General features: G+C 43.0%; 2 protein-coding genes and 1 long non-coding RNA gene across 5 annotated transcripts in view; 2 read left to right on the top strand and 1 right to left on the bottom strand.

The window, feature by feature from the left end:
• The first annotated feature begins 3,594 nt into the window (after positions 1 to 3,594).
• Positions 3,595 to 9,682, top strand: sike1 (suppressor of IKBKE 1). Its single transcript, XM_063209010.1, has 5 exons — positions 3,595 to 4,032; positions 5,293 to 5,398; positions 5,576 to 5,718; positions 5,834 to 5,947; positions 8,062 to 9,682. Exons 1-5 carry the CDS (start codon positions 3,874 to 3,876, stop codon positions 8,176 to 8,178), a joined length of 639 nt encoding a protein of 212 aa, XP_063065080.1. The 5' UTR covers positions 3,595 to 3,873; the 3' UTR covers positions 8,179 to 9,682.
• Positions 9,683 to 11,831: 2,149 nt separating this feature from the next.
• On the bottom strand, positions 11,832 to 25,468 carry slc25a33 (solute carrier family 25 member 33). The gene is made up of 7 exons (XM_063209009.1): positions 25,302 to 25,468; positions 21,240 to 21,419; positions 16,573 to 16,650; positions 15,151 to 15,251; positions 14,956 to 15,022; positions 13,448 to 13,716; positions 11,832 to 12,920 (listed from the first exon to the last, which is right to left on the bottom strand). Exons 1-7 carry the CDS (start codon positions 25,340 to 25,342, stop codon positions 12,721 to 12,723), a joined length of 936 nt encoding a protein of 311 aa, XP_063065079.1. The 5' UTR covers positions 25,343 to 25,468; the 3' UTR covers positions 11,832 to 12,720.
• The window catches only part of LOC134457164 (uncharacterized), a 31,319-nt gene continuing 29,974 nt past the window's right edge, over positions 24,141 to 25,485 (top strand). For all 3 annotated transcript variants that reach the window (XR_010036411.1, XR_010036407.1, XR_010036408.1), the window contains exon 1: positions 24,141 to 24,548. This is a non-coding gene — a long non-coding RNA (uncharacterized LOC134457164). The remainder of the gene's footprint in view (positions 24,549 to 25,485) is intronic.

Here is a 25,485-nt window from a genome sequence, read left to right as displayed (position 1 = left end):
TGCTGCTGTCAACTGTAGAGACAGTGGCGGGCTGGGGTGAGGCGGTTCGCTCTTTATGGAAAAAGTATTTGAGTTTCAGTGTGCGATAGAACTTAAAAAGTTCAACTTTGGTCTGAAAGGGATTTGCATTGGGGGTAGGGACAAAGGATAGTCCTTTATTGAGCAGACTTTTCTCATCTTGATTGAAGACTGTGTCCGAGAGGTTAACTAATAGTAGGTCACCTTCTTCTTGGATCGGTTGCTTTGCCGTGTTGGGGGGAGATGCGCCGAGGTCTGGTGGTCTCTTCCCCTTCCGCGCCCTCTTGCCCCGCCTGTGGGCCTTGCTGGATCTGTGTTGTGTTGTCCTTGACGCGCACGTTCCCAGTCTGAAAACATAAAAATAAGTGCTATTTTCAAATTCATACCTTATTTAGTCCAAAAGAAAAGTGATTGCAGGATTTTAACACGGTGGCGGCGGCCATATTGGATTTTGCCCGTTTGAGGCATTTCGGTACATTTTTGCGTCCGGCATACGGCAGATTTGGATTCAGCACCCTTGAATAGAGCTCTTCAGCGTTGACGTCAACTTGTATGCGGCGTTTGGACTTCCGGTTCGATGGCGATTTTTTACATTGCAAAACGCCATAGAGATTCAGGTTTGGCAAAAATATAAGTTGCACGGCAACAACGAACATTAGCGTGTCCCCGCATCCCTTTCTCATTAGTGGAACGGATCGTATCATCATGTTGGTGTATTCACATGTTAAATCATGACGATTATAATTCAATATTGCTTAGGGACTGTTCGTTATTTATTTTTGGGGTCGCCGGAAGATGTCCACCTTTGATCGTCAAATTTTGCATGACCCTCCCCTAACGAGCTTCAAAACTTTGATGACCCTCCCCGCGACGCCGTCAAAAAAATGCATGACCCTCCCCTATGGAGAAGTAGTAAATAGCCCTATTCTACCTTATTTTTTATTTTTTTGACAAACGTTGATTGACCAACGCTGCTGCTAGCTTACTGGATGTTATTGTAGGCGCCCTCTTGAAAACTATAGTAGTCTACTTCACGAACGCGGGGGCATTTCATACATTTATAATTTGATTTAGCTTATGATAACTTATGATAGCTCTTCGACACAACAGAACACAACGGGGTATGAATCTGTGATCAATTTTAGCTAAATGGAGAAGCGTTTCTGAGGCTATGTTACATCAAAGCATACAAACAAGGTAGGAATGCTTTTTTCTAATAAATGTGCCAAACATTTTTGGATGACCCTCCCCTAGCCAGCTTAAAAGAAATTGATGACCCTCCCCTCAGCAATGAAAAAAATGACGTGACCCTCCCCTATTTTCTTCCGGTGACCCCGAAAATAAATAACGAACAGTCCCTAACCCCTTTCTGATCATTAAAACTTCCGAACTACATACTTTCCTTTGGTTGCCATGGGTACAACCCTCCGCACGTACATGCCGTTAGATACAGGCGCCGCTTCTGTAGTCGCCAAAAGCTTCCGGGTTTAGCATATGGACGCAACATCGTATTTATGTCGAAGTTTGACACAAAATGATCAACCATGTCATACCTACAGCCTATTTTTAACACCCTCGACAGTTTGCGGGGGTTCGCTAAGCGCGTGCTTGCACTCGAAGCTTATTTGAAATTTACCCCTATTCATTCCCAATGGAGGCCGGAAACCGATACGAACCAGGAAGTCCTTAAATGCTAACATGAAAGACTACAATCTACTACATGCTTCCGCGTTACTGAAGAACTCTATACCCCTAAACAGAGAAATTAGAACACAGGGAGAAGGCTCAGTCTCATTGGTTCCCATTGTAGCCAGTTAGCTTTGCATGCATACTGCAGTAACGAGCGTAGGCCAGTCCTTCATGTGGGAAAATGTATGGAATGGAAAGGGGAACCCATGCTAAATACATTGCCACTGCCATTTCCAGTCACAAATATTATCAACAAAACATTCCTGGTAAGCACTATGACTGTTGTTTAACAATAGGCTGTATTGACAAATCGTTCAGGTGTGTAGTTTTACAGCAGGTTAGAAGATTTCAACCTGTAGTATTACTCGCTAGCATCGTGCTAATGTTTATGGGTTTGGCCCCATAAAAATTTAGCTTTGTGACCCAGTAGCCTATATAATAATCTAGTGGCGCAAAATAATCGAAACGCTACTCAAATGGGGTCTTATTATTTCTAGCTTCGAACTTAATATTAATATTTCAGGACAAACAATTATAAAAAAATCACAAAAATTATAATGGTAAAAAACTCCATTGACACCCATTCATTTTGCACTGTCCCGTGGTTAGGGTTAGCCAGTGGCTAGTAGCAAGTTCCGTGAGTGAACAGCCCCTGCCCTAAATCAGTTGTATGCCGAAAATTAACATGATTTGCCTTCAGGACCTTAACCCTATCGCGCCGGATGCATCATCTATGATGCATCAAATTCAAAGCCCTCTCCACGCTGACACAAAAAAAAATCCATCTCAAAAACATCCTGCGTGTCATTTCCAAACGTCCTGCAGTACGCGGAAACCGCCACAAGAGAGCAGCGGTCAACAACAAGTTGATCACAGCTCGGCGAAAAATGCAAAAATGGAGTAGAAGCGGTTTCCCTGACCGACGCTGAGATATCGACAAATTGCAAAAGGTTTGTGTACAAATTTCCGAAATATAACTCTACATCCTTTAATTTGAACACTTGCTTTGTGCAATTAATCAAGGAAGAGTTTATATTTTTACACCGTGTTGCAGAGAGATCGTGCTAAAACTGATGAGACATATAAGCACCATCCGGCGGTGGCAGGAAGTCAGCCATCAATGCATTTGCTCCATAGGGAAACTTACAAAGCATACCACGACGATCGTTTAACAAAACACACAAGTTGTTTTACTTCAAGACAAAGATATTGCCTTAAGAAACACGTTTTACTTGCGATTTTGAAAATGTAATGCAAAATGTTGAAATTATGATCTCGTAAAAAATGCATTGAAGTGAATGGAGAAATAGTCCAATTGTAGTAATGGACCCATATATTCAAATTACACATCAAAAATGAATAATGATCTATATTACACTCATAAATAGGTTGTTAAGCATTCGATCAGCTATGTTTTTACATAGATTTTAAAAAATTACCCAACCAGGCTGTGGGAAATGTAAAATATGGTCCTGCTAAAACAAGGATAGGCTTAAAAAAATGGCAGGATCTCACTAAATATTTAAAGATAATCCTCAAATTAAATTGTCTGACAACTTTTTTAAATTAAAAAAAAGATGCAAATGCATTAAAAGTCATTTTTCAATGGTCATGAAATTGGAATTTTCATTCCCTTTAAAGCCTGATGCATCATATATGATGCATCAAATATCTCAGTGACCTTAACAAAATTTAGAATTTTTTTTTAACATTTCTTATAAGGGACCAATATTGAAGCAAATTCCAAAAAAATATAATTTTCTCTCATTGCTTTCATGGTTCAGGTTTCACAGGGTTAAATAAGCACCTTTTCAGAAATCCTGCCTAGACTATCTTGCTTGACACACAAGGCGGAAGTTGCGTTTACACCGTGCGTCATGACGTCAAAGTAAAGTAGCAGTGGGAAGTTGTTTAGCTTACAGTGAGCTACTCGCTTGAAATTAATAAACAACATCACATTTGTGTCTACAATGTGCCGTTCTAAGACAGTGCATATTTGGTATGTTTAAGATGAAACTGTTCTATGCAGTTACTTACTAAAACGTGCTGTTTAGCTGGCATACTGCGTCTGGCACCGGTGAAGTAGCTTTAACTATGCTAATGTTGTTTAGCTAGCATAGGTGCAGTTTATTAAAGGTAATCACGGTGTTTTCTGATACTTCAAAAATGGCATGCACATTGGAAAAGGTACTTGGTGATGCTCGCACTTTACTCGAGCGTTTGAAAGAGCATGACACGGCAGCGGAAAGTTTAATAGAACAGTCCGGAGCTCTTAGCCAAAAGGTCCACAGCATGAAGGAAGTCAGCAACTCTCTCCCAGATAAGGTAAGTTACATTTTCCTTCAAGCTTTACGACGGGCTTGTGGTTTACCAAAGCACAGAATACCCAACGAAATCCTAAGTAAGAAGGTCATGTTTTAAGCTGTTGATCAAGTCAAGTCAAGTCAAGTTTTATTGTCAATTTCTTTACATGCACTGGTCATACAATATTTTGAAATTGCGTTTCTTGCTCTCCCATGCAGACATAGACTAATCTAGGTAAGGACTTAGACAGTATGGACATAGACAGTACTCATACATGGACATAAGTCAGTATGGACATAGACAGTGCTCATACAGAAATTTAAAGTGCAAGACTGGACAACAGAAGACTTGTAGAGAACATACATTAAGAGGAGGTATTTTGTTGTGCTTTTTCTAAAAGTCCTTTATAGCGTTCTGACATAGTAATAGTAGCATTTGAAGAAAATAAATAATTAAAATAGGTTTATCAATACACCAGCAGCAGTGTGTGTGTGTGTGTGTATGTGTGTGTGTTTGTGTGCGTGTGTGTGTGTGTGTGTGTGTTTAGTGCAGGTAGAAAGTGCGGTGTGCGTCTGTGTGTGTGTCTGTGTGTGTGTGTGTGTGTGTGTGTGTGAGTATGTATGAGTTGTGTGTCAGTGTGTGTATCTTTGGGTTTAGTGCAGAAAGTGCGGTGTGCTTGTGTGTGTGTGTGTGTGTGTGTGTGTGTGTGTGTGTGTGTGTGTGTGTGTGTGTGTGTGTGTGCATGTGTATGTTTTGAGTTAGTGCAGGTTGAAAGTTCAGTCTCAGATGTAGTAGTGCAGGTGGAATGTTCAGTCGCAGATATGGTGGTGGGGATGAGAGGGGGAGGGTTGTCAGTGGCCTGGCTGGCTAGAGGCTGACAGTGGAGGGAGAGTGGGTTGAGTGTTCAGTATCTTGATTGCTTGATGCATCGTGCTGCTTGCAAGCCTGGTGGTACGGGAACGGAGGCGCCTGTACCTCTTTCCAGAGGGCAGGAGGCTGAACAGTTTGTGTGCAGGGTGGCTTGTGTCTTTGATGATCATCAGTGCTTTCCGGGTGAGGCGTGCGGTGTAAATGTCCTGCAGGGAGGGGAGTGTTACTCCAATGATCTTCTTCGCTGTGTTCACAACACGCTGGAGTGTCTTCCTGTTTTTCTCCGTGCAGCTTCCTCCCCACACTGTGATGCAGCTGGACACGACGCTCTCTCTGGTTCCTCTGTAGAATGTTGTCATGATGGAGGGTGTAGCACTTGCCTTCTTTAGTTTGATCTTCATTTTGTTACAGTACATAGAGGAGACATCCGAGATGCAAGAGCTGACAAGATACAAACCACACGTACTTCTTGCTCAGGAAAACACGCAAATTAAAGAACTGCAGCAGGACAATAGAGGTAAGTGTTTGGTGAAGGCCTAGGTATGCATGATTAGAGTAATGATGTTGGGTTCAAAACGTCTATTTATGGTCAGGAAGCCAGGTGTCAGGTTTCATGGAGAATGTACCTTCTGTGCTTATAAAACTTTCACAACAACAACCACAACTCAAATGTGTTATTTGTTCCATCCCGCAGAGCTTTGGGTGTCTTTGGAGGAGCATCAGTATGCACTGGAGTTGATCATGGGTCGATATCGCAAACAGATGCTCCAACTAATGATGGGGAAGAAAAAACTTGACACAAAACCGGTGTTGAATCTTCACGAGGACCATGCCAAGGTTCCTGTTTACCTGGGCATTTAACTTTCCCGCCCCCTCACCAAATGCAAAGGTGTGCTATAGGCTATTTTCATGCATTTGTGCCATTGTAACAGCTTAGCTCTTGTGATTGCAGGAGGTGCAGAACCAGCTGGAGAGGATATGCGAGATGGGCCAAGTGATGAGGAAAGCCGTTCAGGTGGATGACCAGCACTACTGCTCAGTACAAGAAAGACTTGCACAGCTCGAGGTAAGCCAACTCATTGTGTCAGGTCACAGGTGTGCAATACCGGTAAATAACCAAAGCAAAAGGGTACAGTGAGGTTAACCTAGGTGTTAAGGGGGGTTTAGAGTCGCGCGTTCGCGGGGGTTCTGCACAGAGAATGAGCCACAGTGCCCCCCTGTGCAGCGACAAAACGACCCCTGGCTGCAGTACACGCATGTTTCTCCCAGGCTGAAATGTCCGTGAGCTGAGCTATGCTTGAAGACGGTGATTGGTCAATGCGCTTACGGCAGTCCGGGGGGAACTCAGCCCTGATAGGTCAGTTGTGTTCTATTCTTCTACCCTACCGCGGAGGTTTGAAGGAAAACGAAAAACACGATGCAGATGACTTGGCAGGAAATCACTGGAGTTTACTTGACAGGGAGAAGAGAAACTGTTTTTTATTTCAGTAGTACAACTTCCAAAAAATCAATTAGAAATATCCATAAAAGGCCATCATGGAAATGATATGTTTGTAGTGTGGTAGTAGCAAAGAAGCCTCTTTGTTCTTTTGTAGTGTGGCAGCTAGCTCATTAAAAAAGGGTTCGCTAATGTCCTGTAGAGTTTGAATGGGTTTGGCTGACAGTTGCTAAGCTAGCTGTTAATTAGATAGGCTATCTATTGTATTTAAAAATGGCTTTTGTTTCATTTAACCACCTCAACTGTAAAACATGAATAAAGAGAGACTCTTGTATGCTATCATCCATGTCTAATTACGCCACAACTTTTTAAATTAATAGCAAGAAGCCTCTTTGTTGATACAGTATATAGTACAAGTAGTGTGGCTAGCTAGCTTCTAAAACAGGGTTTGCTAATGTCCTGTAGAGTTTGAATGGGTTTGGTTGACAGTTGCTAAGCTAGCTGTTAATATGGCCATTAGATGTATTGTATTTAAAACGGCTTTTGTTTGGCATTTTAACCACCTGAACTGTAAAACATGAATAAAGAGAGAATCTTGTATGCTATCATTCATGTCTAATTACGCCACAACTTTTTAAATTAATAGCAAGAAGCCTCTTTGTTAGTGGTAGAATTACGTTTCAGGTGGCTAGTCAACTAGCTTTGAGTTTGTAATGACTGATTTAGCTGGCTAGCTACTACTAGGCCCCAGGTGTGAATGGCCATTCATGCTGTCTATTGTCTTTTAAAATGGCGTTTGTCTTGCATTTAATCTCATGTAGTACTTGACCAAAAATAAACTGATGTTGTACCATTGAATTATGCCCCAACTTTTAGAAGTAGGCTACTAGTGGAATATTACGTTTTACATAGCCAGCTGATTAGCTTTGTGATTCATTCTAGGGACTGGGCTCAACTGAATGAGTTAGTTCGCCCCCTGTTGTCACGGAGGTGAATTGACGTCATTAAAATCTCCTCCTCCCTCCCCCCTTGCCCCACTCTTGAATTTTCGGCGGGAAAAAAAACACCACGCCCTTTCGCACGCATTCGCATGTAGGTCGACTATGAGGCAATACCCCCCGCTGACAGTACGTCTATGCTTTACCCCGCAATCGGCACCGCGTGACTATGCATCAGCCTTTAGAGAACTGTATAGTGAATAAAGGACCTGTGTTGCGGAAATGTGTGTTGTTTATGTATTAATTGTGAATTATTTATTGTGTGGGAGCCATGGTGTAATGGTGAGGGAGTTGGACTGTAGAGCACAGGTTTTAATCCTCACCCTTACCTGTCTCTACACCTTCATCCGTGGCTGAAGTGCAGTTTAGCAAGGTACCTAACTCCACGTTGCTCCAGGGACTCTAACCCGTACCCTGTAATATCTGTAAGTTGCTTTGTGTAAAAGCGTCAGCTAAGTGCAGTGTATGAAAATGAGGAGGCAAGGATATTGTTGTGCTCTAGATGTTAAGAGAAATAAGCAGGTGTGTGGACCCAAAAAGAGTAGTTTGGGGTGAGAGCAGGTTTGCACACTGAAAAAGACACTAAGGTCAAGCACAAGGAGTTTTTATTTTTCTCAGAGCAGAGTTATGCAGACGTTTCAGGTTTCTGCTATCATCAGTGCTCTCTGTTCTCCTATGAAAATTAACCATGCATATGGCCCAGAAATGATATAATCTGCAAACTCGACTCGTTTTGTTTTCTAGATTGAGAATAAGGAACTCCGCGACCTGCTGTCAATCAGCAAGAGTTCTGTGAAACTCCAACAAGAAGAGGAGGAAGACCACCAGCCTGAGCCAGAGGCCAGTCCCTCATCAGAGTGACAGGGTTATTATATTACAGTGTGAAGTGTCAAGATCCTGATTCAGAAGTAAAATCCCTGCCACAGTCTCCTTCCAATGCAGTGACTTCACTGACTAACTACTAGTCTACCTGTCTCTTGAGTACTCGTTATTATCAGCTAATTCAGAGTTGGTTGGATTCAATTTGAGGCAGGGTTTTTACTTTCTGAACCCGGGATTGACACCTCTGATTGCGGTGTAATGGTAATGAAACAACATGACCTGGGGGATATTCCAAGAAGCTGGTTCAGAGGTAAACTAGGCTAAATTAACCTTGAGGTAGTGATAAATCGTATAGAGCACGGATTTCTCATTTTCCTATTAATTGAATGACACAGGCTATCTTTTATCGCGTTTACCACTTCTTGTAAATTAAATCAGCCAGACTTATCACTTAACCATGTTCTTGGAATAGCCCCCTTACTGTCGCCAGATGAATGAGGTTCGGCATAGCTCCACATAGCGTTCCACTGAGCTCCACACATTCATTTGGGATCGCACTCGATGCAAAGAACGTATTGGATGCAAAAATTCAATGCATCATCAGAATCGCTGGGTGAGGGATTCCCATAGATGTGACACAGCGGCTCACGGTGACGAATTGTGTGTTGACACATTGATTCTGCTATTTCAACTGTGTTTTCAAATCATCTTTTGCATTTTAATTCTTCTAATCTGGTGTGATCCCAGATTGATGTGTGTTCATCTGGCAAGAGTCAGGTTAGGAACAGCAAGCTACCAAGAACTTTGGTTTGGTCGAAGCTTCAAATCATGATCTGTCCACCATAGCTCTGAAATGTATGTCTTGGGATATTTATTTTACACCTTAGTGCTGTTCCATTTGGATTTGAGGTACTGTTGCTGGTCTTTCTCTTATTTTTCTCAGGAAATTCAAATTATGCCCCAGATGCTCACTGATCTCTGGGGTCATTGTTGATACAAAATGCATTTTTACTTTTCAGGACGTTTTTTTTTAAACTTAAGACTTCAGTTATTCCCATACCGTAGCGTTACTTTTCTACTTGCTTATTCTTGAACCTAAGAAAACCTTTCAGTCAACATTATGTAGCTTGAAGGTGGTTGGGTTTGTGTGACTGCCATTTAACAACAACAAATGTATAATAATAACAAAGAATGCCACTGAATCAGTGTGTGTTCATACATGTAATATAAATGTAATGACAGACCATTCTGGCCATAAGCTTGATTGTAGAGATGTACACAGAAGTATGTCATTCATCATTTAGTCAGTAGAGCATATCATTGTTGTTTAAAGTCTGCATTTTTTACATCTGCGTGGTAGGGAGGGTGGTTATACATTGCTTTAATAACAAATGCAAGGAAAATATCTACATCATCTCAGGAATGCTGACATTCACAGTAATAACTGCTATTGTGATGTTGAGAATAACTAGTTAATATGCAGCAGACATGCATTTGTCATCGCAAATGAGGAAGTATAGCATATAAACAGTGAAAAAACAAATCAAGCCTTTCACGTGTGTTTTGTGTGTGTGTGTACATTGATGTAAGTAACTTCAGATGACATCAATGTCCACCTGTATCTGTCAGTACCTATTTGTGTCTTCTAATGACACACTGACGACAGCCTAGTGTGGAAACTCACACGTTTAAGGACATGGTCCAATAAACCAGTAGCCTGAGTATCATCCTCCGTAGTGACCGCGCTGGCTCAATACTTTCGCTTGCTGACCACGGGGGTGGCTGCAGGGTCAGACTCCGTGGTCAGCAAGCGAAAGTATTGAGCCAGCGTGGTCACTACGGAGGATGATACTCAGGCTAATAAACCAGTGTACCAAAAGGAGGAACAGTTTGTTTTTCTTTGGTCGTGGTCATTTGTTCATATGAATTTAACACAAGTAAATGTCTTGACACAACAAACGTGTTCATAAACTCTGTTGCTTGAATGGGGTCACAATCTGTCACCCGAAAAAAATGGTGTCAACCTCTGAAAAACACAATGGATGTCCTCTTTCAGGTAGAACACGGAATGTTCCTAAACCAGACATAATCTCCTCTACAATCTCACTAATGTTCACATGGACACTGGTATCAACTGGATCCAGAACCTGCAGCTGAGTAAAAGTGTTGATGGTCATCAGTTTCTCCTTAGATGTCGTTCTGAAAAATAATGATGGCATCCATTTTTGCTTCACAAAAGGTAGAGAAGGTGGCCTGCACACCTTCAAGTTTTTCTTTGCAGCTGCAGCTGTTTCAAGAGGAATCACTTTTAGAATAGGAAACACAACACTGCACATTACAGTTAAACCAAACTATTTTAAAAGCTGACTTTTTGGTCAGTCACAAACCTTCATCAGCGCATTGATTTGTGAAAACTCTTAATTTAGTTGGCAGGACAGTTGGAAGGAAATGTGCTATACCACTTCAACAACAAAGAAGCACTTAAAATTAACTACTGTATTTAGAATCTTAAACATAGGCCAATGACGTCTCGTAGGCCTATAGGCTGTTGTATTTTGTTGTTAAGACAGATTCTGTCAAGCACTTTTGTGCTTGTGTTAGGAATCGGATCAGTAAAAAATTTCTAGCATGAAGACAACCTAACTGTGGTTGATTAGGTCCTTGTTTCAAGTTACTTTGGATAAAAGTTTCTGCTAAATGTACAATGTAACACTAGGATGATAAGCTTTAAACAAAGTGGTAGAGTTAAAATACAAAAAGAACTACCGGTAATGGTTTAGACAATTACTGTTTGTCCAGCTTGGAACTAGTATTACTGGTGCACTGTCCTTGAAAGCTGTAGGAAAAGTCCATAAACTCAGAAGTGTAGGACTACTGATTGCATGCGCTTGAATTACTTTTTTTATATATATATAAATTTGGCATCACCCTACAAAGGCAGAGTGTAGTAACTACAGTATGTGGACATAGAAACTGAGAAAAAAATGGCTAACGTAAAACAAAGATCTAGACAATTTCTTAGTGTAGGCTATACATTTGACAGAACATGTGGTTACTGCCTGTTGCCTTTGAGGGGCAGTATACATAACCATATATCCATGTGTTTCACAGTCATGTGACAAAGCTACAAACACCTGGTTCCCATTTCCCTGTAGTTACAATCTAGACAATTCCCCTCCATCACATGCGGCTTCGTAAGCGTGATGCGACCGCTCCAGACGTTGTTTACTAGTGGAGTCAGAGCTACAGCAGCTCATGCTGGGGATCAAAGCAGAACAGGGGAGCGTTTTAATCAGCTTTGAAGGATTAGCATTGAAACCAACCTGAGACAATAATAGATCACCTCCTTGCCTCTTTTCTCTGAGTGCTACTATTTTGGGCCAATGTCAATGTCACCAACATGTCAGAATGAAGTATATAAATGCCATCTGTGAGTGTGTTGCTGCATGACGTGAATCTGTTAAAAAAAAAGGTTGGAACAGTGTTCCTCTGTAGTGTCGCTGTTAAGCATAGATGTTGACTGTAAAATTTCCACTGCAAACAAGAACAGTCATCCCCGCTGGACTGGGTTTTTAATCCCAGATGTGATCATTATAATGAAGCTGTGAAGAAAGAACAGCTGGTGGCTGCAAATACAGAGTCAACACACATGTCAACAACAACATTGATCACAAACAATGATAAACCGGATGGAAGTTTTACCAATGTGTTTTTATTCAACCACTGGTCAAATGGGTTTCCTTTTTTTCTGTAAAAGACCTAACGATGCTGCTCACAAACATAAATATACAAATAACCCTGATTTTTCTGAACGGAACTGAAACCAGCTGTTATGCGTTTTTAGTTTGAACTTTGACCTTCTACGTAAGCGCCCATGGCTCTTGACATGATGCGAGTGGGTTTGTGTACATGTCTGATGAGAGAAGGAGCGTGACCATTGATCCCTTTTCAGGTTCACACGCTAAAGTGGTCAACGCGTTCAAACATTTTTCCACTGATAGGACAAACAGAGGAGACAGAAATAAAAAGACAGCAACTGGTAACAATAATGACAGAACAATAATTTAGTTAGCTTAAAAAGTTCATTCTCTTTTAGATAACCTATTATCTCTTCTCTCTGTACAAGCTATTAGTAGTTTCCTTGTTCGCATGGATCATTGCCACACATTATGTACCATAGTCACTCATTACAACCTTAATGATACTTCCCCAAAGTCCTTTCAGTCCAGATGCAAACGTCCCTGTTCACTGTAACATCTGATCATAAGCATCCCTTTGAATAATATAATATCTATACAAAAAAGGCTCTTAAAGTCTTCCCGGTAGCCACTCTCAAAGCAAAGGAGGTGGGGGGTGGGACAGGCCATTACTCAAGGAGGTACATTCAGGCCACCGTATCTGCAGTGCCTACAGTCTCTGGCTTGTTCCCCTTGTGTGGTCTGAGGCCTGGGGTGAGAGGGGAGGGAGAAAGGAGGCAAGGCTCTGGGCATCCGGGTTAATGGGGGCATGGGTATAACGGCAGGGTTTTAAGGTGAGGGATGAGGGTGGTGAGGGGTGCCTCTGCACGACGTCCTCCACATTTTAGGAGGACTCCCGGAGCAGGTAGACGATGAGCTCGTAGGTGGACAGCGTGATGGCCGTGTTGGGGATCTGTCGGATGAGCTGTGGAATGAGTCCTCGGTACAATGCGGCTAAGCCCTCCTCCACCGCTATGAGGCGGCCCGTCTGGAAAAAGTGCTTGTACTTGCTGCCCTCTTCCCGTAGTCGCGTGCGGATGACCTCTGTGGGCAGACATTAAGGAGCAAAAACGAAAGGATGTTTAATGCTTTGGTAAAAATGTTAAGGTCTGATCGAGCAAAACGTCAGCCTTTGTACAATTAAGGTTTTCTGTAATAGCAATACTTTACAAAACAAGTCATGTAAAAACCATTGAGTTATTTCAATGTCACATCAGCCTAGTTTTAGAGTCGTCAACAAGTTCATGGAAGTGGTTCACCTGAATGTTTCAATTTGCATGTACTAAAATTTGAATGTAGTTAAACTAAACACACTGCTCTACCCAATCCCACACACAAATGAGCCAGACACATTACGTAATTTTCCAAAAACAACAAGAAAAAAAAAAAACTGTACAATCAACATCCAAGAGAGCAAAGTCTGCTGCACCACAGTTCTGATCCAAGTACGACCACTAGGTTACACTACCGAATGCTGGCAATGACTGACATTGAAGGACTTGACAACCCAAGTTGCTACTGACGTCAAGCGGCAAAAGGCCAGAGGCTAGGGGAGAGACCGGAGAGCTTACCGTGTGGGTATGCTATGCAGGACGCGCAGCCCTTGGCGAAGGCCGCCGCCACCATGAGACCCATGAAGTCGGTGGCGCCCTTGTTGGCCTCGGTCATGCGCTGCTCGGCCATCTCCTTCTTCAGCGTCTCGTAGATCAAGAAGCAGATCATGGTCTCCGAGATGCCGGCGTACGACGCCGACAGGCCCCGGTAGAAGCCTCGGATCCCCTCCTTCTGGTAGACGAAGCGCGCGCACTGCAGCGCGTTCATCCGGCGCTCGCCTCTCGCTCTATGGGAGGAAGAAGGCAATAGGAAATGTTTGTTAATCCACAAAAACATTAGACAACCATATTCAACCGCAACATTAAAACATTAACCCTTAGTATATGCACTTCTTGTTCTGTATATTTTCTGTGTTCTTTTGTATCTGCAAGTGTTGAGTGCTAGGACTAGGTCCTCAATCGTAAGTTGCTTTAGATAAGAGTTCACCAAATGTAATGTAAAATTAAACTGTTGACGCTTTTCTCGACCAGGACTTGAAAAGTCTCAATGTAACTACACTGGAGAAATAAAGGATAAACGAAATAAACAAATGAACAGAGGTGGGGTAAGAGTCTAGTCAGTCAACAACATTTTCATCCACATCTCCATTAATTCAACAGCAGTCTGGAGGTGGGGTAATATGCTAGCGAAGCGCTGTATAGCATGTCCTGTTTTGGAAACTAGCCATTAGCAGATGCCAATTATAACCCACCTTGCGTCATTGGTGCCCAAGGCTAATGGAGAAGCTATTCTAGGAATAGTGTAGGAGGGCAGTGACGGGAAGCCATACATTTTCACCCCGAGTGATATACAAAGCGTGACATACTTTTTAACGCCAAGGGTCCTAATGACCTCTGCACTCTCTGAGCCTAATATAGTTTGCCCCTGCAAACGCCCTTGGCAGGTCCGGGCTGTTGGGCATTTGGTTTTTTTAAGACACTGGTACCAGTCACATGTTACTGATGATGCTATGACGATACTAGCTGCGTAAGTGTGAGGGTCAGAGAGAGGGAGAGACAGGACAGATTTAAACACGTGATGGGAGGCTAGGGTTACATAGAGTTGAGGTCAATTTGCACGTACACCAGGGCTCCGGTGTAGTAGTCATTAAATATTTGGTTCCTCCCCCCCACCACACTTTCAGCCTTTGCCTTGACGCAAACACAAGGCCGTAATAATGTCCCTGGGCCACAATGGCACCATAGAAAACTATTGTGCGGTTGTGTACAGTGGGTGGTAAGATCTCATATTTCAGCAGTGAGTGGCAATGTGACCTTAATGTGACACTGAACTGAACTTTAACTGTCCTGAAACAACTTGTATACATAACACGTAAGGGAATTCAGTGTACCACATAAATGTGGATAAACACAATATATCATACAATACAAAAATGTTAGATGGGAGCTGAGGAAAATGTTTGCTACAGCAGGTTATGTTTCAACAGTCTTTGAAGTAGTGTACAGTACAATGGGCTTCAACCTACTTTTTCTCTAGCTGCATTCTTGTCTTGACCATCCAAATGGGGTTCATCATGGTATTCGTGATGAAGGCTGTTTTGGGGGTAAATGGAAAACAGAAAATTGCTTAGTTATGGTTGTTTTCTGTCATTGTATGTGCCTTCATGTGGTTTTACAGGTAAAAGAGATGTTTCAAGATCTTTCCATCCATTGACCCTCACCTGCACATCCCGCCGACGACATATGTACAGGCCCACTGTTAGGCACGAAGATGCCATTGAACGTCTCTTTGGACTTGGAATAGGCAGCAAAGTACACGGCTCTGAGAAGGGGGGAACAAACACAGAAAGAGAGGACTTTAAGAACCAACATTGTTTACTGAAAAACAAAAAGCAAGTACACCAGATGGCCATCGTGTTCCCTTTTTAGCTGTTTAATTAAACGTAAGAGGGCCTGGCGTTAACTTTGTGAATCTGAACCAGGTCTGTGTTGTTTATGCCAGTTGCCACGGCAGCAGCCGCCATGGTAAGCCCTGTGGTCAGGGATACAGTGTCCAGAGCTGTCTGTTCCACACCGGTGCCCTTCTTTTGATGTGCGCTTCTGGAACAGCCTCCCGGTGTTCTAGCGCCCAGAACGCGCTGAATAAGCACAGCAAACCGGCTCTAGATAGATATGCCCCTGTGTTTCCTGTTTCTTTCTCAACAGCTGTGGAAGCTGGGGGACACTGCAATAACACTGACACTGAAAAAAAAAGAGAAATAGAAAAAAAAAAACTGCAGGCAACAAAAGAAGCCTTTGTTGCTATGCGGAGGATTCTAAACTGCTGTGCTGCACTTGACTGCACTGCACTGCACTGCAGGAAAGGCTTTCGCACAGCTGTAGCCATTTCCCCTCATTCCAGCCGGCTGAAACTGCCGTTTGCTCAGGCACACCGCTGAGGTCTCGTGCTGCTGAGGTTAATGACGCCGGTTAAGCAAACCAACGGTTTCTTGAGAGCACAGTAAACAATATTTGTTGATATTTGACCATTCCGGGAAAAATGGTCACGGTTAAAGTCTGTACACCTTGTCAATTTTTTTATCTTATCGAGTGTTGATTTGTTACTAGGGTTAAGGTGGGGTCGTTTTGACTGTGAACGAGCAGTTTCTCAAGGGAAGGAAGTTCCTCATATGACATCATGCGTGTTCTCGTTGAGTTGTTTTCACAAACTACACGCCTCTCCACTCACGTGCCGGCTGCTGCGTGGCATACTAGGTCAGACATACCGTATTAGTCACAACACTATGGGTGTTCATTTCCCCATCATGAGACCAGGCCCGGCCCCATTTCTTTTTGCCTTCCGTGATGAAAGACGGCGTAAACATGGATAAAAAATATATGGAGAACTGGGACTGGACGGGGGCCTACTTTTTAATTGAATTTTTCCACGTGAATGGTCATCTGTGGTATTCTATTTCGAAAGAGGGGGCGGCCAGAGGAGCCAGAGGCCAGAGAGACATCCATGGCACGTGGAGACATTTTGCAACCGAACCACATTCTTCAAGCATACGTGCACATGAGTGCAAGTGTGTGACACAAGGACATGGGGTTCATTGTAACACACTAGAAATGTAGACAGAAAAAACACATATTTCTTTGTTTACCGTGAAGGTGCAACTCCAACGAGGTTTGGACCTAGTCCCCTGAAGAGCGATCGTGGCCCCTCCTTTTCAAGAATCGACCTGAGAAAAGCACAGGAAAACAAAAGAGAAACACATCATCCAATTGGCCGGCGTATCGTTACTGCATCTGCATGGCATTTCCTCTGGCAGACACAAGTTTTCTGCAGCAGCTCCACCGAAAACACACATGGCCTTCTTTAAGGAGGCCAACTCCTATTCATTTCTTTTTTTATACAGTCACGTGTACACTCGTGCCGTAGGTTTTCCCCAGTGCTCAGCAACTGCAGAGCATTTCCAACCACAGGCCCAGGCCACTTTATTTTTTTATGTGCATTCACTCCTTCACACCCACACTTCATTTTGCATGCACGCTCTCATTTCCTTCACCCCACCCAACCCCAAACCCCTCGGCGTCTCTTTGCTAAGCCCCGCTGCCTGCCGGCCACCCGCTGTCTCCCCCATGGCACACTCCCAAATGCTGGCTGACACATTAGTCCGCTCCTCTGGGCCGGAGTGAACCAGTTGCTTTGAGTTGGCTGTACTGTATTGTGCTATTCTGTGGACCGAGGCAGCAGGGACCAAGTCCGTGAACCCAATACCCCCTAGGCTCATTTGGTCCTTTGCTGCCGAGCCTGTAATTATCATCGCTTGAAGGTGCCCTTTACTCAACTGGACTATGATGACAAACATTGCTGTGGTGGCTGTCTGTCGCTTCTGTGCGCGCTCTTCCTTCCTGTCTGTGTCTGTCTGTCTCTTGCAGTCTTTGATAACTGGCTGAAAACACCTGCCCAAAGAGTTTGATTTAGAGAGTCCTACATTATTAGTGCGTTGTTGGGACACCGGCCAGAGATGTTGTTGCACCCTGGCATGATTTTTAATGGCCACCTGTGAGGTCCTCATAATAGCCTGTTTGTCTACTGTAGCCACTAATAAACCAATAGCACATGGTGACAAGAGCCCTGTTGCCACTTTGCATAAGAATATGAAGCTTTCACTCTGCCGGGCGGAGATACAAAATGCCGCTTAGATCAACTCACAACCAGTTTGTTAACTTAAAAAGGGGCACTGTGTAGGATGGTTACCAGAGTAGGCATTGCAACTATGCTGCTCATTGAAAATGTGCTGTACTACCAATGGCCAAATTTGATCTTTTCATAACTATTTACCAAGTTATAAACTAATATTTGGTAGTATGACCAAAGTACCGTATGCTTTGCAGCTAAAAACGGCGGACATGGAGAAGATCCACCTTTTCATGTATGAAAAGTGCAATTTTCCCAGTCATAATAAATACTTTGAATTTGATGGTGATGGCAAGTACTCTTGGAAAAGGCAACATTTGTGAAAGGGCAGCATGAATTCAGGAAATGAACTTCTAAAAGGATTACACAGTGCACCTTTAACCCCGTTATCCACAAATGTGCTAGGGTGAGAAAAACAACGCTAGAAGACAGATTTTAGCTTTTCATGTGGTAAATTTAAGTTGTATCCTACACTTAATTTCAGAAAAGTCACATTAAATGCAGTAGCTGCTCATCACGTACAGCTGAACAGACAAGGACGCACGCAAATTAGTCGTCATCAGTGAAAGAGTAACAGAGGCCACTGCACCCTTCCGAGATCATCTACCAGGACTTCTTGGGAAGCTATGTAAATAAAACAAACTGGGAGCAAGGAGGAAACCTGTTCCAAAATAACTAGGGAGGAGGCGAGTAAACACAGATGAAAATCAGCCAATGATTCACCGGAACATTGTACCAAAGACCAAAACAATGACACATTAAGCACCCGGAATGAACCAGTTTCAGCCACCCTCATCCTCGGGAGGCATAAACAAGTGATGTTTTACAGTTACAAACCCCAACTCCGATGAAGTTGGGACGTTTGGTAAACAGTGAATAAAATCAAAATGCTATCATTTTCAAAACATTCAATCTATTCATTAGATGGAGAATAGTGAAAAGACAACATATTAAGTGTTAAAACCGAGAAAAAATATTGTTTTGGGAGACATATGTACTCATTTCTAATTTGATAAATCCAACACGTCTCAAAAGAGTTGGGACGGGGACAATAAATGGCAGCAAATGTCGAGGAAGACTAAAAACAAAACAAAAGACAACACTTAACAGTTAAATACATTAACCGATGAGATGATTTTATATAAAAAACAGTGTTAATTCCTATCTTGGACATGATTTAACCAGCTTAAATGGTGGGTGTATTCCTTGTCATGTTTTGTAATGTTTTCCTTTCTGTAGTGCTTACAGTGTGACAGGTCTTGACCAAAAACCCACCATTTTATCACCTGCTGGTCCTTATGATGGAGCCAAACTGTTAAAACATAGTAGAGAATGCAATTTGACCTTACTATGTGGCAGTAATCGAAGATCTCCCTTCAAAATATAATGCATGAGTGGCTTTTCATGCTGTTTAAAACCCATTTATACCATTCAACACTGTATTTAACTCTACAGATGACTGAGAACATCTTAACCAATGCACTACTGCACCCGCATGCCATCATGGAGGCTGACTTTTGAAGCTAGCACTAACACAAGTTGGATGGTCCATTTTCACTGTAGCACAGGATGTGCAATGCTCTATTATTGTCAAAAAGAATGGACTTCTACAACTTCTGCTGACTTCTGTAAGCAAAGGACAGTTTCCCCATGTCTTCTGGGTCTATTTCAAGTGAGCTCAGGTGCTTAGGAGAATGTTACACCCCTGTATCATTTTCATGCATTAAGCATTCTTAATATGGTCAATTTTCAATAGCTCTAATTCCTGGAGTGCTAGAGTGAGACTACAGCCAATATATATTTCATGATGTCATGAACCTATACAATGATTTTATTAACAAAAATATGTCTTATATACACTCAATCGTGGTAAATCAAAGGGAATTCAAAAATGTATGTAATAACTATGGTAATTATTCCCTTTGCATCTTTAATTCTGAGTGACTAAGCCTCTCTGTGATGATCTTATACCTGGACACCTATATTGTCCATCAGTACAATTCATTTTGAAATGTTCTTCTTTGTTGTTTTATCTTATTTGGATGTTTACTAAATTTCACTGATCCCCGTCCCAACTCTTTTTTTATCAAATTAGAAATGAGTACATATGTCCCCAAAAACAATATTTTTTCTCGGTTTTAACACTTAATATGTTCTCTTTTCACTATTCTCCATCTAATGAATAGATTGAATGTTTTGAAAATGATAGCATTTTGATTTTATTCACTGTTTACCAAACGTTCCAACTTCATCAGAGTTGGGGTTTGTACATTGTAGACTACATCCACGTCTTATTGCGGTGTCGGAATGTCCTGCCGTCCTGGACAGAGCAAAGCCGCTCTTACATACACACACACACACAAGGACGTCCTGTTCTGGCCACCGGCGAAACCCGACACTGCGTCAGGCTCAGGCTGCTGCTGCAGGAGTCACTTCAGCCCGCAGCACAGACAGACAGACAGACAGAGAGACACAGAGAGAGAGAGAGAGAGCACATTAGCTATTGCAGCACCAGCAGCAGAAGCAGAAGCAGCAGTACGGAGGTGGCAGCAGATTCCTTCACATGATATGCCCCCGGCTGATTTGCGCACGCACAGACACACACAAACACACCCACAAAGTCACGCACGCACCCCCACTGCCGGCACTGCCCAAAATAGGCACTGCGTGAGAGGAGCAAGAGGCACACGGTGGAGCAAGTGCTGGGGACTTTACATAACCACTGCAGCGTCGCAGTCTCCCTAAGGAAAAGAACAGAACTTCTCCTCTCCCCACCTCCTCCTCCTCCTCCCCTAAACACCCTCTAGTTTTGATCTAAATGTCAGCAAGCCAGCCTCCCTCCACAGACAGCGCGTTATGGCTCCTCAGTGCTAAAAGAAGGGATTAACTTCTGCCGCTTTTTAAATGCAGGAGATTACCGCTGCCCTGGATATTAGAAACACACTACACAAGCTATGGTGCGTCATCATAACACAGCATAAACCACACTCAACCGGTTGTGACACTAAAATATTTATATCATGCTAAATTCTAGGAAAGAGCTTGCTTTTTTTTTTTTAAAGGGCATTTATAGATGTGACGCAACCACCCTTCACGTAACATTCAGTGCAGTGGAGTGAGAAGGGCAGGCTCTCTTATGCAAGTGCATAGCTGAAAGCTGCAGTAATAAGATAAAAACATAGGTTTGATATTTCTGCCATGTCTTTACAGAGTGACCGTCCAGAACAATACAGCTTCATTAAGAGATATATTAATCACAAAAGCACAGCTAAGCATACCTGGCAAAAACGCTGCATCTATTTTAGCAGATGGGAAACAGGTTTTTTATAACATTCACATGACAATTTTGTCCGTTGTGAGGCTATCAATATCCTCACCAGTTCTCCTGGGAACTTTTCAGTTCTCACTGATCATCACATCAATTAACCATTGTACCCACACCTATATATGGGGAACTAGATGCATGTATCCAAGTCGTCAAAAGAAACATCCAACGATACCATCAAACGTTTTTTGGATCTCAGTCATCTTTGCAACTTGCCGCAGCACCCACAACAGACAATCTGCAAAACATTTACAACACAAATCAAGCCATTTAGAACCTCACTGGCGGTCGCACTGACTTACCGTAGCACCTGTAATAGGCTGGGCGTGACGGCACCTGGCCGGATGACCCCCGCCCCACCGCTGACGGCTGCGCCCAGCTGCACCTGGAAGACGGGCCTCAGCGTCAGGCCAGAGGACTGCAGCCTCGTCTTCAGCACCTCCAGGGGACACGTGACGATGGCGCCCACTGTACCGCCACATCTGTAGGGACAAACACAGAACATACTAGAAAAGTCAGATCATAGTCATACCACTATTTTTTCTCAGCTGGGGGTCTACAGCTCCACAGGGGCCGTTAGGGAACCGGGGGGGGTAAGGTGTGGTAAGGTGTGGCTTTGTTTAAAAAGCTTGAGAATCAATGTTGTATTCCAACAAGGCTGTGTCGCGTGCAACCCCTCCACAAAGCAAACCTGTTTGGCGGACCGACCTACACAGTGGCGTATAGAGTTGCTGCACTCGAATAATTAAGTCTCACTGACTGCACAATAGGCCTAGACGCAAAGGGTTAAAAAAAATCATTAAAAGTAAATGAAAATTATGCAGACCCTATTATAGCATAGTCGACACATGTTTCAAATTAGTAGCCTAAAGCCATCAGAAGTACATGCTCAAGACATAAGAGCATCTCAAAAACTAAGACTAAATAATGTGTGCTGTTTAATAAATAGACTACATTTATTGGATTAAAAGCAAGTTGGCAGGCAATGGATTTCCCCAGGAAGAGATTTACACTTGGGGACTAAATGTGTGACTGTGCATGGGTTTAAAAAAAGCGATCCCGTTGTGTCTGATCGAGAAGCTAACAGAATCGCCTACCATACTTATCTTCAACCCCACCCAAAAGGCACACTTACATGAAGGCCAAGGTAAACAAGTGAAGTTACACTGATGACACCATCAAATAACATTCATGACATCAGAATGTATGCCAACACAGCCCAAAACAGCAACAAATCCTTCCAACGAGGAGATGGTGGTACAACAGATTATGCCATGTCACTACCAGGGACGTGGTTGTGGCAAACCCAGATAAGTTTACCTAGAAGTAGTGGCATATTAGCCTGGCGACACCATCCTATGTACTCCACCTAAAGATTTTGACTCCGCACATCGGCTTTGCCCAGGCTAGTGGCATATCATCTAATAAATAAAATAGCCTGAAGTACTCGTTTTCTTAATCGAACAGTTAACAACTGCAGGTTGTCCATTAGCAGGCTTACCAATCTCTATTTTTACATTACATTACGCAGATGCTTTGACCAAAGCGACTTACAAGGAGGACATATTTTAACTTAACCTGGTTTTCCCTGAGCACTGAGCAGTCAAATACAATTCAAAAAGTTATGGTCTTGACAAATGCAATGGCAGTTTCTACTTTTTTGTTTTTACACAAACAATGACAAACTCAGGAGCTTTTCACCTAGAATATTGTGTCACTGAGGTCAAGGAGAGTAAACGTTAGGGTTAGTGAAAAGTGCAGCAGCTGACGTACATGGAAAGAATAAAAATCAATGCCACTTAGGTAACAGTTTCACCCGTTTTACCAAGGACAACAAACCGCAGAGCCCAACGATTCCCAGATTGTCGCTCCCAACCCCAATCGCTCCCCGGTCGGCACACTCCCACTAGCCAGACTATCGAGCCCACCACCATATAACGGAGCTAGTTATCTTTTTGATGTTAGTTTTTTGTTTCTAACCCTAAACCTAACCCTAACCCTAACTCTAACCCTAACCCTAACCCTAAACCTAACCCTAACCCTAACTCTAAACCTAACCCTAACCCTAAATTGCTTGTATGTGGCAGTGTATGATAATACGTGAAATATAATCGGGTGGGATCGAACGTCTGGGAGTGATAAAACCACCTGGGGCTACACGTCCGGGAGTGATCTCAGTTGGGAGTGTCCATCTGCCACCGGAGCCCAACATATTCTGTTTTAACACTGATCATACAGTGCTGTACCATCCCTCTTATAGCTCGAAAGTACCATGTAGGCCCTTATACGACACTGCGAGTTCAGCAAAGGGTGATTGCCACCCCAGTAGAGGATGAAGCCTCCAGAGAGAGAGCCCAAATCAGTCTGAGAGGTGCTTAGCATAATTGGCTAAGTACTGTTTCCAAAGGACACGGGCGGCACAAAGTCAAGCGCTACTCCACATCTAGGACGGCCTCAGAGCAGAGGCCAGATTTGTTCTTTCAGAGCGTTTCGAACATCTCACGCTGCCTGACTGCACAATTTCACAAGCGTTGATTTCAGTGAATATCAGACAAGGAAGGAACACAGAACTGAGTTGCACAACATCCTTTGTTGCGCATAGCTGGGGTGGGAATGGGGATCGCAAGAGTGCTGATTCACAGGTGCTGGGAAACACTGTCTTCCATCCATCACATGGTGGAAATGCTCTGTGACGAGATTCACACAAAACACTGCAAAGGCCTTCATAACTATCCAAGACCAACCTAGAATCTCGAAACAATAAAGCAGCCCAAATAAATTGCTTTCAGTGACAATATTTCTTATGTTCTTGACGTTTTGCCACAGACATTGTGTGTAGTTGAAATACCAAATGAAAGCTGAATAAGACTAGTAAATCTGGTGGCAGCTGGGCTAATCTAAAATGTAAACAGAATGAAATGTCAAACCTTGGTCATTCACTAACTTTGTGAGAGGTCCTCTCGATAGTCAACAGGGGTAAATGTAACCATTACAGAGATAGGGCCTACAGTTAACACTCAAACCTTGTCATGCCTGGCCCGGCCAATATTTTTTTCAAGACAACTAAAAGCAGACGACATCTGACTAGCTTGTGCACCACGTTTCGTACATACATTATGCGAGATCTGTACAGAGGGGACCCCTGGAGGATCACATAATGTATTAATTAAAAAGGCCACTTCAGCCAGTTGCTAAAAATCACCTTAAAAGGGTTTCACAGGGGCAAAGGCAAAAGTCCAAGTGACCTTGACCCCAGCTTTTCTTTGCCCTTACACACGCGGCAGCACCCTCGTAGCTGTCCAGATAGAACAAGTGCTACTTTTAAATGCCGCGCATCCGTGAATTGTATGTATTTGAAATTTCGACTGTACAGGAAGCTTAATAGATGCATGGATTCTGTATGATGACACGTGAATCTTCATGTCTGAGCGCAGTCTGGAACAAAATGGTCGCTGACGCAGAGCCAGCTCATCTCCGATTGGCTGCTCGTGCTACACACTATGGATGCGCCCGACCCTTCCAGCCGTATGTCTGGGGGGCTCACGAACAACGTCGTATCATTCTTCAATAATACACGTGCATGTCTTCTTGCATTATTCAAGGTTATCAAGGTAATTTAAGACAAGCAACCAATGCTGTAGTCCCACGCCCCAACTGAATGCCCTTTGAATTCATCTGTCATGTCCATATGATGCCACGGTATTGAAAGTGCATACATTGTTATGTAATAGTATGCTAGCACACTGTCAAGTTAAGTCCATCATTACGTTTAGTATGCTTGAACCTGATACATTTCTTGACGCACACAAGAGCATCTTATGTACACACTGACCGTTATAGTCCTATATTATTCCACCATTCCCGATATTAGCCGATACCGAGCGTTAGCACAGCAGCTACACGTCATAGCAATGGAAAGCGCTGGCGTCCTTGAATAACCCGACTAGGATGACATTAAACGGAGACATATGGGAAACTGTACTTTAATCTACAACTACACAGAATCTATGTGTACCGAATATAGCATCACTTCTCGTTCGCAACAGAACCTGCATGACCTCGTGTAGTAAACGCGGAGGCCTACGTTTCCCAAATGTAGCATATAGAATGCAATCCAATGCAATTTTAGCTACCCATACCTTCTTTAGCAAGGCACATAAAACAGTGGTTAAGAAGTGTTACAAACTTTGGCAGTTATGTTCACTGAAGCCAACCTCAACCGCTGTATCTTAACGCGAACAAATCATGTCGGAAAGTTACAACGTTGGAGTCTATTAGGCATTGCCATAGTCGAACAGCGGCAACATTTTCATTCACCTAGACACCGTTCAAAGCGTAGGTAATGTTTCCAAATGCTAACTTACCCCCCGGCAACGAGATGCAATAATGTGTCCTTCTGTGACATTGTTTAGATCTTCATCATAATTTACAAAAAATAAAATAGAAAAGTTCGACTCGCTTTTGTCTGTCAAGCCGAGCTGACGGTCAAGCTGAGCTACTCCCTTGCAACCCGGCTTGATCTGCTAGCATGGACTTGCGCAGAATCGA

The sequence above is a fragment of the Engraulis encrasicolus genome, chromosome 10, assembly GCF_034702125.1.
Source record: "Engraulis encrasicolus isolate BLACKSEA-1 chromosome 10, IST_EnEncr_1.0, whole genome shotgun sequence".
NCBI lineage: Eukaryota > Metazoa > Chordata > Actinopteri > Clupeiformes > Engraulidae > Engraulis > Engraulis encrasicolus.
Note: the sequence above shows the minus strand (reverse complement) of the source record. Positions and strands in the feature narration are given on the sequence as shown.

What these genes read in the sequence shown, in the direction of transcription:
- sike1 (XM_063209010.1), top strand. Translation starts at nt 3,874, where the DNA reads ATGGCATGCACATTGGAAAAGGTACTTGGTGATGCTCGCACTTTACTC. An exon ending in ACTGCAGCAGGACAATAGAG is followed by an intron (nt 5,399 to 5,575) that starts GTAAGTGTTTGG and finishes TCCATCCCGCAG; the next exon opens with AGCTTTGGGTGTCTTTGGAG. An exon ending in TTCACGAGGACCATGCCAAG is followed by an intron (nt 5,719 to 5,833) that starts GTTCCTGTTTAC and finishes TTGTGATTGCAG; the next exon opens with GAGGTGCAGAACCAGCTGGA.
- slc25a33 (XM_063209009.1), bottom strand. Translation starts at nt 25,342, where the DNA reads ATGTCACAGAAGGACACATTATTGCATCTCGTTGCCGGGGG. An exon ending in TTGCATCTCGTTGCCGGGGG is followed by an intron (nt 21,420 to 25,301) that starts GTAAGTTAGCAT and finishes TTGTCCCTACAG; the next exon opens with ATGTGGCGGTACAGTGGGCG. An exon ending in GTTGGAGTTGCACCTTCACG is followed by an intron (nt 15,252 to 16,572) that starts GTAAACAAAGAA and finishes CCCCCTTCTCAG; the next exon opens with AGCCGTGTACTTTGCTGCCT.